Source organism: Rhodamnia argentea, chromosome 4 (genome assembly GCF_020921035.1).
Source record: "Rhodamnia argentea isolate NSW1041297 chromosome 4, ASM2092103v1, whole genome shotgun sequence".
Classification (NCBI taxonomy): Eukaryota; Viridiplantae; Streptophyta; class Magnoliopsida; order Myrtales; family Myrtaceae; genus Rhodamnia; species Rhodamnia argentea.
In genome coordinates this window covers 11,023,722-11,044,187 of record NC_063153.1, presented here as the reverse complement: position 1 = coordinate 11,044,187, position 20,466 = coordinate 11,023,722, and the positions used below count along the sequence as shown (strand labels likewise).

Genomic DNA, 20,466 nt, shown 5'->3' with positions numbered 1-20,466 from the left:
GAACCATAATGAAGGGAATATCAGATTGCCTTCGACTTTAACGAGTTTTCTGGCTGCTGCTGGAGAGCTTGAATGAGCCAGAGGGGGGCTGGATTTTGGAAAGAGGATGAAGTTTGGATCTGAGCTCTTGATCTTCTGACTTCAATGTGATCAGATTACAGTAATGAGGTGGTTGGAGCAGGGCTCTGAAGTCTGTCTTGAGCCATGACTTTAATGTGATCAGATTGCTTCACTACCGAACATGTTTCCAAATGAGAAAGGTCCGGTCCTATCCATGATTTGGGACTAAGGTGCTTGTTCAAATTCAGTGTTTTTTTTTTTTTTTTTTGGGGGAGGGGGTGTGGGGGGTGGTTGGGGGGGCGCAGAGGTTCACTGATTCACTGCTCCACAAAGGGTCTTTCCACAGTTCCATGACATAGAGAGTTGACAGTTCACTAGGCTACGTTTAGTTCACATTCATAGAGAATCAATTATCAACTAACTCCTCAACGAGAGAGAGAGAGAGAGAGAGACAACAAAGCTGATTGTGTAAATATTTTCCTATATTCTCTATAGTGTTACAGTAACTCACATTGAATTGAAGAGCACATGCTCTCAAAAGATTCGGATTGCTCCTCCTAGCAACGAAAAAGAAGAATTTCTCGATGCACTTATAGTATCTGAGATCTATATACCACCGACTGGAAAGAAGCTCTGTCAAGAAACAGAAGTACAGCCCAGGAGGGCGTATAGACATGGCCAACCAACACAGAGATGATAAAATGATGACAGGATGCAAATATGGAACCACTCCTCCATGCTAGGAATATTTCTATGAGCATGACCAAAAGAAAAGGATTCCGAACCAAAATTACACATCCTATAGTCTTTGGGTGTGTCACGCCTCTTGAACTTATTGTTCCATACTTAATATATCTTCCTGGAGGATGGGACTATACTCCTCATTCCTACTGCTCAAGCCATCACCAACACACGAGTGAAAGATGTTGGATTTTGCTACATTCTCGTGAATATGAGATTTGAGGAACTTAACAGGTATCTCCCCTTCTTCCTTCCTCCCATCTTTGCGTTTTCTAGTACCATCACTTGCTAACACTACTGGACAAGTGTAGGCCATGAAAGTGGCATCCATAGAATCAACCATATCCAGATCAGCATCATCAATTATGTCCTCCACTACGCCCTCGTTATATGGAGAGAGGATAAAAGCATTGTCATGCTCTATTCTTGACTTGCAAACTACTGCCTTTGCATGGAGCTTCAAAATATCACTGTCAAAGACTCTTATCCCTAGATCCTCTACAATCAGCAGCCACTCTGAAAAACGAGAAAATGTTTTGAATCTCATAACCTCGTTTTAAGTCCTCATAATGTTTACAGCTAAAACAGTCATTAATCCCGTATGGAGCCGACGAGTAATTCCACATTAGAAGGACAATCAGACCCTCATAGCAACTTAGCACATAAAAGGTAGAAGAGTCGTAGCAAATAATGATATGGAAAACAGTTCTAAAAGCAAATAAATATATAAGAGGGGCTCACTAATAAGTGCTGCTGGAGTTGATGCCGTTGGTCTGCTGGTTATTCTCCCCGAACCAGTTTGACAAGCAACCCATTTGAGCAATTGAGAAGGTAGGCAGGATTTAGAGACTGCGTCCTTATAGGAGTCCACTTTGCTATGATCACCATTTTCCCTACAGCCAGTTGAAGACATTTCCTCATTTAATGACTAAATAAGCAAGTGTGGCACAGCAGGAGCGGTATTCATGCTCTCATACCTAATGAATTGCATGGCGGTTTCAGCTACTAACAACAACAAGACAGCCGAGCTCTTCAAGAGCTCATCATGAAGCTTTCTCCCATTGTGAGGGCTCAGAAATGGATAATCTACCATTATCAGGGCATCATATAGAACTTCTCGCAAGAGAATTTCATCCTCGAATTTCTGCAGAGAGAAAAATTACCAAGCGTACAAAAGAAGAGCTGGACACTAGCTACGTCTCCATTAGCAAGAGCAACAGGATTTCTTCAGGCACATTTGAAATCCAAATACCACAACAGGTCATCTAGAGTTTTAAACTCTAGACTGGTACAGCAAATATAAGATAACAGCTTATGGAGGGTTCCTATCCAATCTCAGTATCCTCAAATGTCATCTAAATAACCAGATTCTCCCACATAATCTGGTTCAGACCATGAAGTGGCAAATATTCGTCAAAGATTAAGTGATTGCAGTTCGTTATAAACATGCATGGGCAGACCCAGGAAATCGGCAAATAGAAAGTATGACCAATATAGTTTTACCTCTCATAGATTGAGTCTCTGATATTTTCTACTCATAATTCAAGTATCTTCGTCCCAAGTAAGATCAACAGAGCAGGCATTAATAGTCGTCGTCCAGAGATGTGCACAAGTTTTTGTTATTTTGCATAAAAATCTTCGTGCAAGCTAATCTGTGCACATAAATGTCTTTTGCTATGGAGCAAGCTTCAAGATAAAAAGATAACTATTTATCTCTTTCATGCAACTCAAAGAAGGAAAAAAAGTCTGTATGACCTGCCTTGTATTTTACCATCCTGATCAAGTGAGGTCTCTCCATTGGGATTTTGTGAGACTTGATTTAGCTCGAAATTCACAAACTAAGGTACATTAAAAGCTTCATGCCTCCAAAATTTTAAGGTTAAGGAAAAAAACACTAAGCTAATGCACTTACTAGCAGCAGTGTCACAGGTAAAACTGGATCCAATAGCATCCTAAGAAGAGTACCTGACATCAAATCAAACAATGGTGGTATTGAATTGTCAAGCAGGACAAAACAATAGTGTAGTAATTTGACAAAAACTAATGTTTGATTGAAAAGCGACAAAAACAGCGTTCAACACAATCAAGTCAGCCAGTGGATGCCACGAACAGAGTCTAATACTAGTTCACGACACATTAAATCAATCTTCTGTCAAAAATAGATTCCTACATGCACTATGGAGCTGTGTTGAATGCTTATCACCTCGGGAATATTGTTTGGTCATAAATATATACATATCTGACAATTTCAGTCACATTGCACCGACGGAGTGACAAGGCACTTTAATATTGCAAATGGAACTACAAGCCTGAAAAATGATCCAAAAACAAACAAACCCGAGAATGTGGTTCTCACCGAAAAAGTAAAAGTTCCTAAATCCAGCAATAGTCTGGACTGCCCAGCTATGCATGTCTCTCTCCAACTCGGCGCGCAATGTCCGGGCGTCCAACTTCAAGCATAACCTCAACAAAAATGCCTCGGTCATAACAACCCCAGCCAAACGCCCCAGGCCAGTGCCACAATCCTCACAAATCCCCTTGCGAACATCATCACTAACGACTGGAAAGAACGATTTCACATCCTTCTTCGGCTTATCGACTATCCACACGCGAATCAAATCCAAAAAGCATGGACCCGAAGACTCCAATTCATCCTCTTCTTCAAACTCTCTACTGCTGCAGATGCTAACATAACTAACAACGACCTCTAGCAAGTCCTCGACCTCTTTCTTCAAGCCCTTTCTCTCGATCACTAAAAAGTACAGCTCATAAACCACTGGGGCGAGCACGGCAACCTTCTTAACCGCGTTGCACGAGCTAGAACAAGACACCAGCAGCTGAAACAGCTCCTTAGTCCTCGACACTTGCTGCTCCGGAGCGTCGCGGCCGGCCGACTTCGCGGCGTGACAAGTCAGCGCGGAGTAGAACCATATGATCTCGAGAGGCGCGTCGGGCAAGCTGTGAAGCAAGCGGGAGAAAATGGAGGTGAAGTTGGAGAAGTCCGGTGATCCGCTCTGGTACTCCAGCAAGAAGCGGTCTACCGACTCTTTCACCATGGGGCCGAGAGGATTGTGAGGGCTTTTGTTGTTCGATGTCGCCGGGTTCATGTCGAGCGGGAATGTCGGTTGGATTTGAGTGAATTGGGGATGGATTTTGATGGTGATTCTTCAGTGGGAATGGAGAGCGAAACCCTAATTTTGCGGGACCTGAAGGAAGAAAGAAGAAGTAAAAGGGGAGGGAAGGTGGGGCAGTTCGATAACGGGCAAATTTTTTGAAATTGGGCTTAATAGAGAATGACGTGTATTCGATTTTACTGCCGAGGAAACGATTAATTCAAGATCAATTTATAATAAATCAGATAAATGTCAAATTTAACTGTTAATTTCTCACGAAACTAACATGCCCATATGTTTTCAAAAGTACTTCATTAGGATTATTTTCACAAAGGTTATTATTTCGCACGAAATAATTTTTTGTGGTATTTTTAAAAGATTTGATATGTTAATAAAGACATGAAATGTCATCATTATTTTAAAGAAAGGTTTGATTAATAGTATTTTCATCATTTATATTTTTTAAAAAAAATTTCTTTTTTTTCCCTCCCTTTTGCCGGTGGTCGGTCTTAAGCGATGGTGAGCTACCGCCGAGGGCCGAGCGGCCTTACCGACCACCGGCCCTCACCTATGGCCGGGGCAAGGCCGACCTTCCCCGGGCGAGACGCTCCTCGCCCTTCCCAGGTGAGGCTGGCCCCTTGCCTGTGGCTAGTAAGCCTGCCCTAGCCCTTAGAGGTGGTCGGGTGTGTCGGTGGCTATTGCCATTCTCGAAGGGAAAAAGAAAAGAAAAAAGAAAGAAAGAATTCAAAAAATGTAAAGTGACAAAAATATTTTTGTTTAGACTCTTTTTTGAAACAATGACGAAACCTCATATCTTTATTTGAGAAAACGATGATACTATAAGTTTTTATTTGAAATTTTCGTTATTATTTTCCTATGTTAAATCCTTTTTCCAAAATTGATTTTACCACGAGATGCCATGTGTTGCTTTATTGGGCTGCCATTTCCAAGATGATGTGGTGGAGATTATTTGCGCACCCTCCCTTACAAAACGATCCACACCTCAACTTGGTACCTTCGAGATGCAAAATGCTCAAATGGACCTATTACTGCTCGATTTGTTTCGCAAAAAATAACTTTTTTATTACATGTTTTAAGAAAAAAAAATGATAATCTCCATTAACCGATTAACCAAGGCTACATAAGTACCTTCAAAGCAAGAGGGAAAGAGCGAGGCGAGAGGGAAAGAGCGCTAAGTGAGGCCCGAGAGGCGATTAGGGTTTGCCTCCTATGAGCTGCCGAGTCGAACGAGGTTGTGATTCTTGTAAATCGTAATCGTGAAAGAGGGCCTGGGCATGAGAGATGAGAGAGAAAGAGGAGGTGTGCGGGCGAGGCCGAGGCTTGGGCGATCGAGACCGATTATTAGGTTTAGGTTTATATTTACGAAACAAAATTAAATAAATGACAAATATTCGTCCCAGTCCGGTTCCCACTCCCAATTTGGTCGGTTCGTCTTGCCAACCCCAAAATTCTTCATCTCATTGGACCTTAAAAAAAAAAAAATTTCTCCATCTCGCAACTCATAAGGCAATTCAAGAGTCATTTTGTTCTTTTCAAACCAAAGCATTCTTGGATATTCTGGACTTCATACGGGGTTAATACGAAGAAGGGTTAGCAATTAACTCAACGTAACTAATTGAGAAAACAGAGGGAATTTAATGTTTTGATTATCCATGTCCATATTTTGCCTCGTCTTCTCTTAATTTAACAATAGATGTATTTGGAAAAATCATTCCATGGGAAAATAAAGTTTTGGTGAAAGAGATAAATGAAAGATTTTTAGGATTGCTATGCTAGTTTTCCCCGAGGAATAGTCAAAGTGCGCACAAGCTGGCCCGAACACATCGGTTATAAAAAAAAAAAAAGATTTTGACCATCCAACGACCTCGGCGTTGACCCGCCCACAAACCCAAATCCCATGCACGTCTTCTTGAGTGAAAGTCCAAATCTTTTCACGGCCATTTCCTTCGGTGGGAAAGAGGCTCTGAACAAATATCGAGAACGCTGGACCGGCCTTCTAGCCCCTCCTCATTATGGACCGGCCTCGGAGACCCAAACACCGCCTCGAGCCCCCACCATCTCTCTCTAGCGGTCGCGAGTCGGATCCAAGCTCGGGACGTTGAGTCCGCTGTTGCCGAGCCCTGATTCAATGGCGTGGGGACTTGGTTGAGCCGGTTCCGGTATCGCCCAAGGTTGGCAGGGCCATTCGTGGCTCTTCGAAGGTCTCGATCGGCATGGCTCGGGAGGACATAGAGAGATGGGGATGCGTACGTGACGGGGATGCGATAAACGGTGCACAGCTTGGCGGTCCATGACGCAAGATGTGAGGCGACATCGATAGTGGTGTGTGGTGAAGCGGCGACGACTTGCTATGGTTACTGATGATGGGAGAGACATGTTAGAGAAAAAAGGCCTAATACAAAAAAAAAAAAAAATGCAACTTTAACACCTGCCCTAATTATACCCAAAATAATTTTTTTTTTGGTAAAGTCCCAAAATAATTTTTTTGTCTTATAAAAATCCCAAACTTTTATTTTTGTCCTAATTCTACTTGCCAATACCCAATAAAACCCTAACTTTAGTATATGTCCTAATTATATCCAAAAATTGTTTTTGTCCCATAAAAAATCATCAACTTTTACCTTTATCTCAATTTTACCACAATCTGCCTTCTATCTATAATCACCGTTAGTTAATCCTATGTGACCCGAATTTTCTAGTCGAACTCACCAATGAATATTCGAAATTCGAAAATAATAGGTTTCACGGACGATGAGATTGAAGATTATTCATCCAAATAATCAGATATCCACGTATAGTCATTCTTTGGGCTGCCGAGTGTCGGGAAGAATCTGAAACTTACCGTATTGTGTGGTTCCGTATCTCGACAACGTGTAAGGGAAGCACACAACATAAGAGAAGTTAAGTTTTTTTTTTTTCATGTCGTATTTGCTTAGGTGTAATTTATTAACGATATGGAAATGCTATGATTAATTAATGGTAAGTATAGACGGAAGGTTAACGATGGTAGAACTGAGATAAAAGTAAAAGTTGGAGACTTTTTATGAGACAAAAAAAGGTTTTCAATATAATCGGGACATATGTTAAACTTAAGATTTTTTTTTAAGTATTAGGCGGGTAAAATTGGGATAAAAATAAAAGTTTGGGTACTGAGCCTAGAGAAAAATATATGTTTTTTTTTTGGCAAAATGATTTTATATGAGGAACATCAAATAAAAAATTTAGCGAGCAACAACTAATCTTTATCTAAACATAAATCGACTCGACACATGTCGCGCGACCTCATAACTACTTGGCCACTCTTACTGTCCATTTCCTTGTATTTTTCTTTTATACGAGCGTACAATCGAAGCAAATCAAAGCGACTATAGAAATTGATTTTCATCGGCAACGAGAGAGTTAATTCTGAATTTTTTTTTTTTGTTGAGCGTATGTTCGCCCGATCCAATTGTTAGACTATCCAACCCGGTTCGCGGTTCAAGGCCCAAAACCCGATCTCCTGCCGGTCCGGTCACTTCGAAGTTCCAACCCATGGCCGCATCCGACCGGACCGTACCCGATCGCCAACTCGTGAAATATCAAATATCCAATCACAAATTTCTTTTCCCGAACATTTAAAAACTAGGATATGAAAAATGCCATTAAATAGAGCTGAAAATCAAAAGACGTCACGGTGAGGTTCTCGCATCGTATATAAACCACCGCAACCCTCTCTCTCTCTCTATCTCTATCTCTAATCTTTGCTTCTAGGGTTTCTCTCTTTCTCATCTCCCCAATGGCGGACGAAGCTCAGTACTCTTCCGATGCGGGGATCAACAAGCGCAAGTACGAGGAGCAGACCACTCTTTCCCCGCCCCCTCGCAGGCCGACCGGCTTCTCCTCCGGCCCGATCCTCTCCGCGTCGCCGGCCGACTCTGGCGTCGCCCCGCCCTCGTACAAGAGCGTCCCGCCGCCTCCTTCCGCCGACGACGTGCAGGCGCAGGTCCAGAGCGCGAAGCAGAAGGCTCAGGAGATCGCTTCTCGGCTGCTGTTCAACGCCAGCGCCGGGGCGGCTGCGGCCGCCGCCGGCGTCGGCGGATTCGATGCGAAGCGCGTTAGGGTTGAGAACGGAAGCGGATTTGACTCCACCGAGAGAGGTCTTGACCTTTTAAGCTTATGATTTTTTCTAGTATTTTCCCTTCTGTCGCGTGTTATGCCTCTGTTTCCTAATGCATCTGGAATCGTATGCACTGTCTATGGTGTTTATCTGTTTGCGCTCGTGCTCGTGCTCGCAGAGTTACTCTCGAAGACTTCTAGGTGTCAGCTACGCGGTTTGATTGTCAGTTCTCGTTTCGCCGTGTTTTGAGTGTAAATTTCACTCAGGAACACTTCCGAAATGCATTATTTCACTAAATTTCATAATAAAAACAACCTCGGTCGCTTATCTCATCTGTTAGACCCTGTGAGCTGATGCTTTTGCTATATGAATCTATCTGGAAAATCTATTCACTAGTCGTCTATGCTTCTGTCCTTTGATAAAAAGCAAGTGCATCATGTGCTGCTTCCGGTGCTTCTTTTTGTCGTCTTGTAATTTTTGCTGATATCCTCCAACGTTCTATCAACATGTTTCTTGCAAACGCTTGTGTGGTTACTTTTTGGCATCTACGGGTTGTTTCAGATGGGAAGCCCATGATGAGTGCGCCATCAGCGATTCCTGTTCCATATAGCTATGGCCAGGGGACAAGCAAAAAAATCGATATTCCTAATGGAAGAGTTGGAGTGATTATTGGTAAAGCTGGTGAGACTATTAAGTATCTTCAGCTCCAGTCCGGGGCAAAAATTCAGGTCACCCGTGACATGGATGCGGATCCCAATTCGCCTACTAGGCCGGTAGAACTAATGGGCACACCTGAACAAATTGCGAAGGCTGAGCAATTGATAAATGATGTTCTTGCTGAGGTGGGTTCTTGTTCAGGTCATCACCTGTTTGTTATCTCCTGTTATTGGAATTGTGCTTGATTGTGAGCCTGAACATGCTCACAGGCTGAAGCAGGGGGCTCTGGCATAATCTCTAAAAGAGTAACTGGTCAGACTGGATCTGATCAATTTGTGATGAAGGTTCCAAATAACAAGGTATATTTAAGTCTTTCTAGCATTTAAGTGGTTCATGCATGTACAATTGCCATAGTATTCTATGTGCTGCTCGTTCTCAGGTTGGATTAGTTATTGGCAAAGGTGGCGAGACAATTAAAAACATGCAAGCCAGGACTGGTGCTCGTATTCAGGTATGATATACAATCTAACGCACTATTTTTACTTAGTTCATCCTTTTTGTTTTCTTATTTCTACTCGTTGCTTGTTTATTGGATTTAAATTTACAGATGACAATACCCTAAGTTTTGCATTAGCTTGTGGGGATAAATATGTTTCTTTAATGGGGCAGTAATTATGAACTTTCATGCGTTTGTCATATTTTATCCAGGTCGTACCCTTACACCTTCCCCCGGGTGATCCAGCAATAGACAGGAACTTGTATATTGATGGCACAAGTGAACAGATTGAGGCTGCAAAACAGTTGGTTAATGAAGTTATTAGTGAGGTATGTGGGGTCTATGATTGCTGCCATACAGAACATGTCTGTCTCTCTGTTTGTTCGGTCTTACAATTTAGAAATCTTGCCACCAAGATTTTGTTGGATAATTTGATTGTTGATGTAGAATACTTCACAGTGACAAAGAAATAGAGTTAAACTGGGAATGAAAGAGCTGAGGATTTTGTGCCATTTTTCGTTCTGGCTGTTTGGTACTTGCTTAATTATTTGCGCAATCTGAATAAAATTCTAGCCCCTCTATGGACTAGTTTTATTTTTTCAGTGCCTTAAGTCATTTCATAAAGAACGGCTTCCTGTGTTGGACAATCCCAGCTTTTATCATATCTCTTTATTACAGTATCAGTTTTATCCTAGTGCATTCTGTCCTCTATTTTTTGTAAGAGGATAGGATTAATAGCTCTCTTGTTAAAGCCGTTCCAGTTCTGATTTGGATAACGAGAGAGAAATAAATAGAGAAATACAAATAGAAAAGATGAAAAGCAAATAAGGAAGGACAAAAAGAAAGGGAAGACTAAATTGCACAGTTACTGGTGTTGATTTGGCCTATTAAGTGAATGATTGCATTTGTTGCTTTTACATTATGTTTGCTGTGATGTTGATCATTCTGAATGTCAGTAGCTCTGTGTATATGTGCATGGGTTCTGTGTATTTTGGTGCTTGTTGTATGGGAAACCCAAGTGGCTGCTGAGGAACCTTGTTTCTATTGGATTCTGAACTATCCCGCTGTTTTAATAGTGCTTTAAACTTTCAAAAGCTCGCTTTTTACTTTGCACTGGTGAAACTGTGACCGCTTTTGTTGCAATGGATATCCACCTTCACTAACGTATTGATACTGGGGAATTTTGTTTGAACTTTTGTACATCTTATGTATTTTTTTTGCGAAACTTTCAATTACTCCATACCATCATTGGAATTTACAAATTCTGAATTGTGCAAGGATCATTAACTTCTGAGTGTAGGATGGTTCCGCCGTTTCAGGTCTTCAGTCATTTTTGTGTATTGAAAAAACTTCTATAGTTAAGTGAGATGAGTAATTGCTAGCGTCATGAGTTATTCAACACGGTTTAGGATGTTAACAGGATTGCGACCTGCTTCAGGATCAATTGGATATTTTGTATTAGATGTTAATTATGCACTTCCAATTAATTTGGTCTCTTAACCATTGACTCGTGACTACATGGATTGAACTCGCCTGTTCTCAGCTGCTTCATATAATTGAGTTAGCTGGATTGCTGGTGGATTATTGATGGATGTTATTGATGAATTGATCATAGAGGATGATTATTAACTCTGCGAGGATAAGTGCTGCTTGGCGGATCAGTTTCTGGTATAGAGCTTTCACTCGTGTTATTACTAGGGCATTGCAGGTTCATGAAGTTCTGCGGATATTGTAGTGTTATGATATACACATACGCGAGTTGGTAGTTGCTTCCTATCTCATAACGTTGGGATGTCGTTTCCTAGCGCATGATATTGGGATATTTGCCACTTCTAGCCTTGATAGTGCTTAGTAGTTGCACATAATATTTACTGATGATGTTCTTGGGAAATATTGTAGGGTTTAGTGTCTTTTCAACTGTTGGTGACACCAACATCGAACTCTATGTTGGTGTTTTCTCAACATTGCTCTGGTATGGTTCCGATCTCATTTTTAAGAAGTGCTACCGTGGGGGGAAGGTGCGAAGATCATCTTTTCGGGGATATTTGTCATTGGAGTTGATATCCAACACAATTGGATGATGAATCTTGAGCGTGGTTACCCTTGACGAAGTTGTCATTGGGTCAGGATATGATATTGATAAATGCATTGCTTAATTGTGAATACGATTGCCTTATCAAAACCCAATTAGCTATGATACTGAATTTAAGTCACTTTCATCATATTTAGAGATATTTTCGGTATGCTCACGGGTAGTAAGCATGAAATGGAAACTGAAAATGTCATACACAATGTTCATTAGTAAGTTATATTGCATTTATAATGCTGAGAAGTCTTTCTAATTTCCTGTTGTTTCTGGTCATTCTGTTTTCCATCAGGTTAATCCCCGAAACTATTTCTCATCTAGTACTCATCAGTTAATCTTTTTGACTATTGGCTTAACTTCAAATATCTTAATCCCCCCAGCGGTAATTTTTCTAGTGTTTTGGTTAGTTGCTGAGATAATATCCTGAGGTTCTGCATAAATTGTTGTGTCATGTTGGCTTCATGAGTTTTGCCATAAATGTCGGTATTGTGAAGCTGGCAACTTATGGCATGAATTGTGCAAATTATTACTTGTTTATGCTACTTTCTCATAATGCTGTGAAGATGTGTTTTCTTTCCGTGGTAACTACGGTAAACCACTGCTTCGAGCACCATGCCTGCTGGAATGTCCTGTTGCAACACCTGGGTTCCATGGAAGCAACAATTCTGCTCGTCTTGCAGAAGTGCAGCGGCACCTACTTGCCTGATTTCGGTCATATGAATTTTAGCACCCGTTGATATATAGCATCTTGATGCACAAGGTGTATTGAATCCTGTATGTCTTGAATGTGGGTTTAGGAATCTTTGATGATAATCACGTTGATTAGAGAATTATACGACCTCGGCATCTCTATATTGCTAAGAAGCTTATATATGCCCTTGCCTGTTTATTTTTAGCGGAAGTAGCTCTGTAGTTTTTGCCTCTGTTTGTACCATTCCCTTTAAAATAGGGTGAGGATGGACCTCTGCTGGAGTAACTCAATAATTACAACCACCATACGGTATGTAGGTGTCCACAACTCTCTCGATACAAAATAATCTTGATGCTTTTACATTGTACTTACTGCTTTTGTGTTTTATGCTTTTATCTGCTGATTGTTGTATTTTACTCCTTTATTTGTGAATGTTAAGTTGTATATACAATGCCTTTCATTGCCTATGCATTATGTGAGGATTGAAAGCATCGACCTTGTTCATATGAAAAATCTTTTTCCTTGCAGAATCGAATGAGAAATTCCTCAATGGCTGGAGGATACCCCCAGCAAGGTTATCAGGCGAGACCTCCTGCAAGCTGGGCTCCCCCTGGCCCTCCACAAATGCAGCAACCTGGTTATGGTGGCTATGCACAACCAGGGATGTATGCAGGTGCTCCACCCCAATATAACATGGCCCAGCCACAGTACGGAGGTTATCCTCCCCAACCAACGTCTGGTGGATATCCTTCTGGCTGGGATCAGTCCGCAGTCCCACCTTCTCAGCACACTGCACAGGGAGGTGGGTACGATTATTATGGCCAGCAGCCTCCAACACAGCAACAGCAAACCCCAAGTGGTCCTACAGGAGGGGCGGACAGCTCAGTTTACAATTACAGCCAGCCACCGGCTACTTCCTATCCACAGCAAGGGCAAGGATATACACAGGATGGATATGGTGGTTATCATGCACCTCAGTCCGGTTACAGTCAGCAGCCTCCTTATGATCAGCAACAAGGTTACAACACTGCGACTGGCTATGGCACAAATCCAGGGCAAGAAGGTCATACTCCTTCCTATGGAGCTCAAGGGGATTCTGCTCAGGCACCACCACCGGTCCAGCCTTCCACTGCTGGTCAGCCAGGATACGGTGCCAGTCAGCCACCCAACCCAACCCTTGCTGGCTATCCTCCCCAGGGAACTGGCCAAGCGGGTTATGGCATGCCCCCAACTTCTCAAGCTGGCTATGGCAACCAATCGACTGCGTATGCGGCGGGTTATGGACAACCTCAAGCCCAGAAGCCACCTGCTAATGCTCCGGCTTATGGAGCTCAACAGTCTCCAAGCACACCAGGAGGCTATAGTCAGGCCCCTAGTGGGCAACCAGGTTATCCCCAGACTCAGCCACCACCGTCAGGCTACTCTCAGCCCGATTCTGCTGCCCAACGTGGTCCTCCTTCAGGATATGGAGCTCCGCCTTATGGTGCAGCGCCTGCACCTCAGCCGGGCTATGGGCAGCAGCAACCTCCATATAACAGCTACGTTGGCGGTTATCCGCAACCTCCTGCTTATGCAGCTGATGTTGGAGCCGGGGGTGGCAGCGCTCGGGGTTCTTACGACACTGCACCTGCTTCGCAGGCTGCTCAACAGAGTTCGTCTGCGAAAACGTCGCCCCAGAGTTGATTACAGGCAGAAATGTTGCGATATCCTGGTATAGTTTTGATGCCGCACTCGCTGTTGTCAAGTTTAGTTAGTCTCGTGGTTGTAGAAGAACTTATGCTGTAGGATACTTGTTATCCATGTTTTGTGCTTTGTTGATTTTGGATTAGTGTGTATGATGCCTGCATGTTAATACTCTTTTCATGATGTGGACCTTATGATGTTTGTGACTGCTGGAAAGGTGTATTTTGGTATCTATGGCGGTGGATGAACTTCGCAAGTGTGTTTACGTGATGAATGGTTTTCAAAACCCGCCATCCCCGTCGCATGATTAAATTTCATTCCTTCGAGTTGGGTGGCGGATGTCACTGTCGAGGTGGGTTTTCCCCCGTCGGCGGCAATGTTGTTCTTGTTTCTCGTGAAAGGTCGGGGTTTGTAAGCTAAGAAAGAAATGTGGACAAGCAGAGTTTGCTATGCTTTAGAGTCGGCCTTACCATGGTTACGTTGAAGCCCACTCATCTGCTATTTTTTTAGGTTGATGAGAGGGGATCAGTCTCTGCCTTATCCATTATAGAGAAGATTATACAATACAATGGTCCAAGTAGAGTCGCTATACAAGGGTTTACTCATCATTGCAGTGCTTGCCATTTTGCCCAGAAAAAAAGTATGTGCTAGCTGAAGTATACGCGCTTAATTACCTCAAAAAGAGAGGGAAGAAGAAGAAGAAGAAGAGAGAATTCCCTTGCTGCTTGCAAAAGCAATAGGTAAAAAGGCAAGGACATATATTCAAATTACGACAATATATTTTCGAACGCGCACAAAATGAACATTTGAAATAACATCGCCCATTTCGACCCAAAAAAAAAAAAAAAAAAATAAAATAAAATAACACCGTCCATTTGACAAAAAAATAAAAATAAATAATAATAACAACACCGCCGCCGTCTTTTTTCTGGGCCTCAAGTCGAGAAGGGGAAGAGCCCAAGAGCATCCGATGTCGCTGCGGTCAGGAGAAGCGTGCGGGGAAGGAGGACTTGCTCCTGATCCCCACCCACCACACTATAAGAAGGGCAGAACGAAGCGCTAGGGTTTCCCCAAGCTCCGACCTCTCTTGGGTCGACGGGGCTCGCGAGCTCTCGTGGAGATCGGTGGTCAGGTATTGGGTGAGAACCGCGTTCTGTTGATTGTTCCCTGTAGTACTTTTACGTCAGTGTTTTTGCTCGATCGTCGATCGCGAATCGGTCGAAATGGCTCCATAATCCGAGTCAACAGCGGGCACACCCGTCCATGGTGGCCTGTCTGCCGCTTGGAGCCGAGAGGAAACCTTTGGGCGGCCGGCTGAAGATCCTTGGGACTCTTTTTACCTCCGTAGCTCCCACGACACAATACCCGGCCACATCCTCGCTCCGTGCATCGCGCGTGCTCTGGCGTGTCTTGATAAATCCTGAGACGTTGCTGGGCTCGCGCGGATCGGATTTCGCGGAGCCACTCTCGAATCCTTTATTCGACGAATTTGTCTATCTGTTTCTCGGATTTGGAAAGTGGTGATCTTTTTTTTTTTTTGGGGGCTGTCTTTTCTTTGCGTTGTGCCATCGAGGTTTGAGCCTACAAATTTTTTGGCACTCCAGTCAGACACGGGTGTTTTGTTGCTGAAAGAATTTCTGAGAAGGCAAAACACCTTTTGCATGGTGCCTACAGATTTTTGCTACACTCACGATTGGAGGCAACCCTCCATGGTTCCCTTCAAATTTGAAGTAGCTACATTTTTTGTTTTGGTCATTTTCGTTCGTTCGTTCGTTCTTCACCGCATTGTTGCCTGAGCATGCATGTGGGTTTCGACGATGACTAGAAAGAGAAGTAAAAAATGGAACTGGAACGATTACAAACAGGCCCCAACTCCAACTCTGATAAACTGGGAAACAACTTGGGTCTGCCATTGCATCATTGAACCCCTGTACGAGAAAGATGTCGGCAATGTAACGTGAGACGAGAGAGAGGCGACGTAAGATCTTCTTATTTCTAGGTTTCCCAACTGTAGTTAAGGGCGCCACAGATTGAGGGCTTGAATGGAGACCCGTGAATTATTCAAGATCACATTAGCAACCTTGGCATTTGAAAGAGAGAGCCCAGAGGAGGAGTCCTGGGGAAGTAAAACCAATCAGGATGCCACAAAGCAATGGTGCTAAGGATGGAACCATAGAAGAATATCTCTTTCCAATCCCCAATGGCACTTGATGTGAGGCTTAAATGTCTCCTTTTCTTATTTGGAAGTTCTCTCCAAGCATAAGAAGAAGAGCTTGCGGGGACCTCGATGCTCCAAAAAGCTTCTTCCTTTAATAAGACGCTGCTTCACCCAAAAGCAAATCCAAGAAGACCCAGGTTAACACAAGCAAAAGCCACGCCAAAGCGTCATGGCTGATGCCTTATTCCAGCGGCACGAACTGATTAGTAGCCAAGCCGCCTTCTTTCTTGGCTAGCACGCGTTTGCCCGCCTGACCTGTGGCTGCCCTGGTGCGTGTACATCAGACCCTGACCAGAGGAAGGCAGGAGCAACACTTTAACTCAGTTCTCGTGATGATCTTCTCCAGACAACGCTGTAGATAATTGAATTGATGAGTTGAAGTCTGCCCACAAATGGCAATTTCCTCGCGCTCTAACTTCGAATTCTGCTCAGAATCTCATGAGGATATTGAAGTTCCTATCAGAGAGCTTCCCCCGAAATAAGGGGGCAAACCAAGGGTCTTTTACAGGCAAGTCGCCGACTTTAACCCCGCTCAACTGAACCATCTCGTGCGGTTGAGAGAGCTTGAGACACCTGATGCATTCCATCAGTTGGTATCAAGAAATCCTCTGCAAAACACGGGTGAGTCCCACTTAATCTCAGAACACATGGGATGATGGTCTTTGAGCTTCCCTTAACCCTGCAGCCTGATTAATCAAATACTAGAATGGATATCAACAGCCATTACAAAGATCAACGAAGACAAAAACTTAGAAGCACAAATACTGAGAATAATCGATGGCCGTGACGTAAATTATATCGAAAAAAAAAAACGAGATAGATATTTATAGCCCCAATCAACAATTACATAAATGATTACTAAGAATTTAAAGCTGCCCTATGCGGCTCCTTCTATTTAGCCCTTGCTAAACTTTCACGACTCCGGAATTGTCCTTATCTCAAGCTACCGGAGGTCGTGCGACCCTTACGATCTCCGGTGGCAGCCGGTGCTAGATTTGGCTTGCCGCCGGCCTATTGGCCGCTAAGCCCTTCGCTGGTTTGAGGCTTTTTTTTTTTTTTAATAGCCAAAGTCCTTTTATAAAGTGGGATTTTTTACTAACACCATATAAATCAAAGCTGCTTCGTAATGCATTTTCACATTACAATTTACCAAACACTATTCGTATTTTGTAAATCTCCTTTAACATAAAATCCTTTCCATGTTTCCAAAAAAAAAAAAAAATCGAAACCCAAACAAAATTCAGCTCCCGCATTTAGCAACCTTGGTACTGTGGCCACCTTAATTTTAATAGGATTTCGTCGATGAAGCTGTCGAACAAATATTTGGACATTCTTTTGGTATTAGCAATCATAGTATTTTTCCTTATTAAAAGTTGATTAATAAAGAGCGCGCAAATTCGGGTCGGATATGACACCGGGCCCGGAGCAGCTCAACGATCCGATCTGGACTCTGGAGCATCCTCCCATGTCGCCCAGGACTGGTCACTGCGGAGTCTCAAAATCGAGCGATCGCGACTATCGGCCAGCTGCGAGAGAGAGAAGGAGAGAGAGAGAGAGATGATGGAGGGAGTGGAGGGAGACGCCTCCTCAGCGCCGCCTCGCTACGCCCTGAAGCCGTCGCGGATAAGCAGCGAGGACATACTCTTCTGCGTCGACGTCGACGCCGAGTCCCTCGTCGAGATGAAGGTGGCCGGCCCCAACGGCCGCCCCTTAACCAGGCTCGACACCATCAAGCAGTCCATCCTCCTCTTCGTCCACTCCAAGCTCGCCATCAACCCCGACCACCGCTTCGCCTTCGCCACCCTCTCCAAATCCGCTTCCTGGGTACGGTGGCTCTCGGCTTTCGCCCTTCTGATTTTTAGGAAAAATGGTTACTTGGTTGTGTTCCGAGAGTTGTTCCCGGAGGATTCGGGTGATTGCTAGGGTTTGGTTCTGTGACGTGCTTTGAATTTGCCTGCAAGAAGTGTCTCTGATAGTGGTATTTCAGCGTGATTTAGGGATTAGTAAGCTGCCTGCTTTTCCCTTTTTACTGGCATGTTAGGGTTGACTTGATTCCCTCTAGAATGAGGTAATTTGCTTGATATAGTTTTCGAATTTTAAGATCACTACATCAGTAGAGTAAATACATCTTCCATATCGAAAGTGGAAGAATCGAGGTGCAGTGCGGGAGCATATCCGACGGCAGCTTCTTAGAAATCCAGGTTTTGATTTGCTTGTGCTCCCATCCAATGCTTCTTTTGAATGCTAACGTATCAGAGCTACGCTAGTCACTGAAGAAGCAGAAATGACTTCGCAATAGAATGCCCAATTCCCAGCAACCACCGAAAATTTCTTTCGAGGTGGACTCTAAGTTTTCTGACATTTGAGCTAATTTCCATAACAAGGAGTGAATGTGCTTGCTCGATGCTGTTTTTACAATGAATTTTGGTAGTGTGCGTATTATGGGGCGACTATAGGACTTAGGCTTTTATGTTTCTCATGGATGACTGGCGTTCTTGCTCAATTTTGGACGTCGCATGCGTAAGCTCTTCGTATGCTCAAGCTGAGAAGTTATTGAATGGAAACACTGATGTTTGTCATTGCATGTTCTGCATATTTTGAGCCAGAGGGAAACCCATGCCTACGGAATCTTAGGAAATTAACCAACACCCTAGAATGCCTCCATAGGATAGTATTTGGTTCCTGGTTGCACCACTGATCCTTGTTAGAAAGCATTCATGTCTGTGTCTTTCGCTGTTCTCTTGTCAGGGAATGTGCAGAGGTAGAATGAATTTCTAAACTATGTTTTGAAAATGGTGCCCGTGCCTGCTATTGCTGCCGAGGCACAAAGTGCTGTTACTAGTTTATGTTAGAATAGCCCCAGGGAGCCGTGGTGTTTAACTGATGAGAGGGAGAGCCCTTTCGTACTTGTAAGCCGTGCTTGAAATATGATAATAGAGCCTGAAATAAGATTGTGCAGTTACTAATAAGGCTACTTTTAGCACAGAGCTGCTTTTAACCCAACCATGACATTGTGATCTGACTGTGTTTCGGAATGCTATTTTATATTGTTGCAAGTATCTCTTACATAACTCAAGATGCAGTATCCATTCAAAGTAACTATAATGTAGATCAAGCACATAGACAGAGCAAGACAAAGCTGGCAATGAATTGCCAAACCCTTATGTTTAATATTACATAAATCATTACTTGTTTGATCTTTTTCCCTTATTTCCTATTTTGAAGCTCCGTAAGGAGTTCAGCAGTGACGTAGAGTCTGCAGCTGCTGCAGTTCGGAGTCTTTCAGCTACCTCAGCTTGCGGTCATGCAGATTTAACGCAGCTATTCCGAATCGCGGCTCATGAGGCGAAGAAATCTCGTGTACAAAATAGAATTTTCAGGGTGGTAAGTGATGGCTGGTGATTGTACAAAGCAATAGGTGCTTGTCGTCTTGCTTAATCAATGCCTAGGCATGTATATCAGTTCCGCTTCTATTAATATGTAGCATAGAGCTGCTTCGCTGTCTAGTAAGTTGCCCAAATGTCTAGAAACTTTTTTCTTGTTTTTTATGCCAAAGTTCGTTAAATTGCTAGATTTCTTTCTGCCAATTTTTAAGCTCACCCCCCTTTTTGAAAAGATTCGGTGTGAAAAAGGAAGACTCTCTTTCTTCTTTTTATCCCTTTTGGAACATCTATTTGTACTAGCGGTATTATGCCGTTTCCTTTGTTCTCATTGAGATCTAACATGGTTATGGTGCTTCTGTTGGCGTCAGATTCTCATGTACTGCAGATCATCCCTACAGCCTCAGCACCAATGGCCATTTAACCAAAAGCTCTTCACTCTGGATGTCATCTACCTCCACGACAAGCCCGGACCAGAAAATTGCCCGCAGCAGGTCTATGATGCCCTCGTCGACGCGCTCGAACACGTGAGCGAATACGAAGGCCACATCCACGAGAGCGGTCAGGGCCTGACGCGCATCCTCTTCCGTCACATGTGCATGCTGTTGTCGCACCCTCAACAGCGATGTCCTCAAGACTACCTCGACATTCCCAAGTCCCTCGTGAAAAAATCGGTCGCCACCGACTCTGCACCTGCTGAAGAGGCCATGACCGTGTCCATCCAATGAGAGTAAAAGCCCGCTTGTGGGTTTGCGATCGGTACTAATCGATCGGCTTTTGCAATGTGTCGGGAGAGCTTTTATCCACTGTGGGTCTTTCCGGAAGAGAATTCTGCAACTGCAAATCTCCGTGATGGACCGTCAAGCTGAGCTCCCATGTTATCCCAACGACTCGGCCTTCGTAAAGTTATTATGTATATTTAGGTCGCAAAAACGCCTCGGATAGGCCAGTGTTCTTTGCAGGTTGCATTTAGTTAAACCCATCAGCTGAATGTCTAGTGTCTCCACGATATGTTATTACAGCCCTATATGGACTATGCAAGCTACAAATTATCTCGTCCCCCGTCGACCATATTTTGGACGATAATGACGTGAATCTCGATACGCGATGCAATTCTTGTTTTACTCGGAACCAAGACTTGCCAGCAATTGTTTCATCTTGCTAATCCCTCACGCTATGATGAGCTAATCAAATTTTCCATCAAACACGTCGTTGTCGTTCCTC

General features: G+C 43.4%; 3 protein-coding genes across 4 annotated transcripts in view; 2 read left to right on the top strand and 1 right to left on the bottom strand.

Annotated features, from left to right (window-relative positions):
• LOC115756765 (far upstream element-binding protein 1) overlaps positions 1–13,892 on the top strand; it is a 29,162-nt gene extending 15,270 nt beyond the window's left edge. The window contains exons 2-7 of the mRNA XM_048277004.1: positions 7,690–8,071; positions 8,593–8,873; positions 8,958–9,047; positions 9,128–9,199; positions 9,397–9,513; positions 12,490–13,892. Of these exons, the coding sequence (XP_048132961.1) occupies positions 7,711–8,071; positions 8,593–8,873; positions 8,958–9,047; positions 9,128–9,199; positions 9,397–9,513; positions 12,490–13,644 (2,076 nt within the window). The 5' untranslated portion in view covers positions 7,690–7,710 and the 3' untranslated portion in view covers positions 13,645–13,892. The remainder of the gene's footprint in view (positions 1–7,689; positions 8,072–8,592; positions 8,874–8,957; positions 9,048–9,127; positions 9,200–9,396; positions 9,514–12,489) is intronic.
• LOC115756764 lies at positions 490–20,271 on the top strand. 2 transcript variants are annotated; one of them, XM_048277012.1, is made up of 4 exons: positions 490–508; positions 17,393–17,686; positions 19,088–19,246; positions 19,614–20,271. In XM_048277012.1, exons 2-4 carry the CDS (start codon positions 17,420–17,422, stop codon positions 19,968–19,970), a joined length of 783 nt encoding a protein of 260 aa, XP_048132969.1. In that variant the 5' UTR covers positions 490–508; positions 17,393–17,419; the 3' UTR covers positions 19,971–20,271. The 2 variants fall into 2 exon arrangements, with proteins under 2 accessions (XP_048132969.1, XP_030552527.1); XM_030696667.2 differs by lacking the exon at positions 490–508 and having other exon boundaries at positions 17,273–17,686.
• On the bottom strand, positions 893–4,034 carry LOC115756787. Its single transcript, XM_030696701.2, has 5 exons — positions 3,158–4,034; positions 2,714–2,766; positions 1,779–1,945; positions 1,543–1,694; positions 893–1,317 (listed from the first exon to the last, which is right to left on the bottom strand). The coding sequence occupies exons 1-5, from the start codon at positions 3,906–3,908 to the stop codon at positions 893–895; spliced, it is 1,548 nt and encodes a 515-aa protein (XP_030552561.1). The 5' UTR covers positions 3,909–4,034.
• Positions 20,272–20,466: the final 195 nt, after the last annotated feature.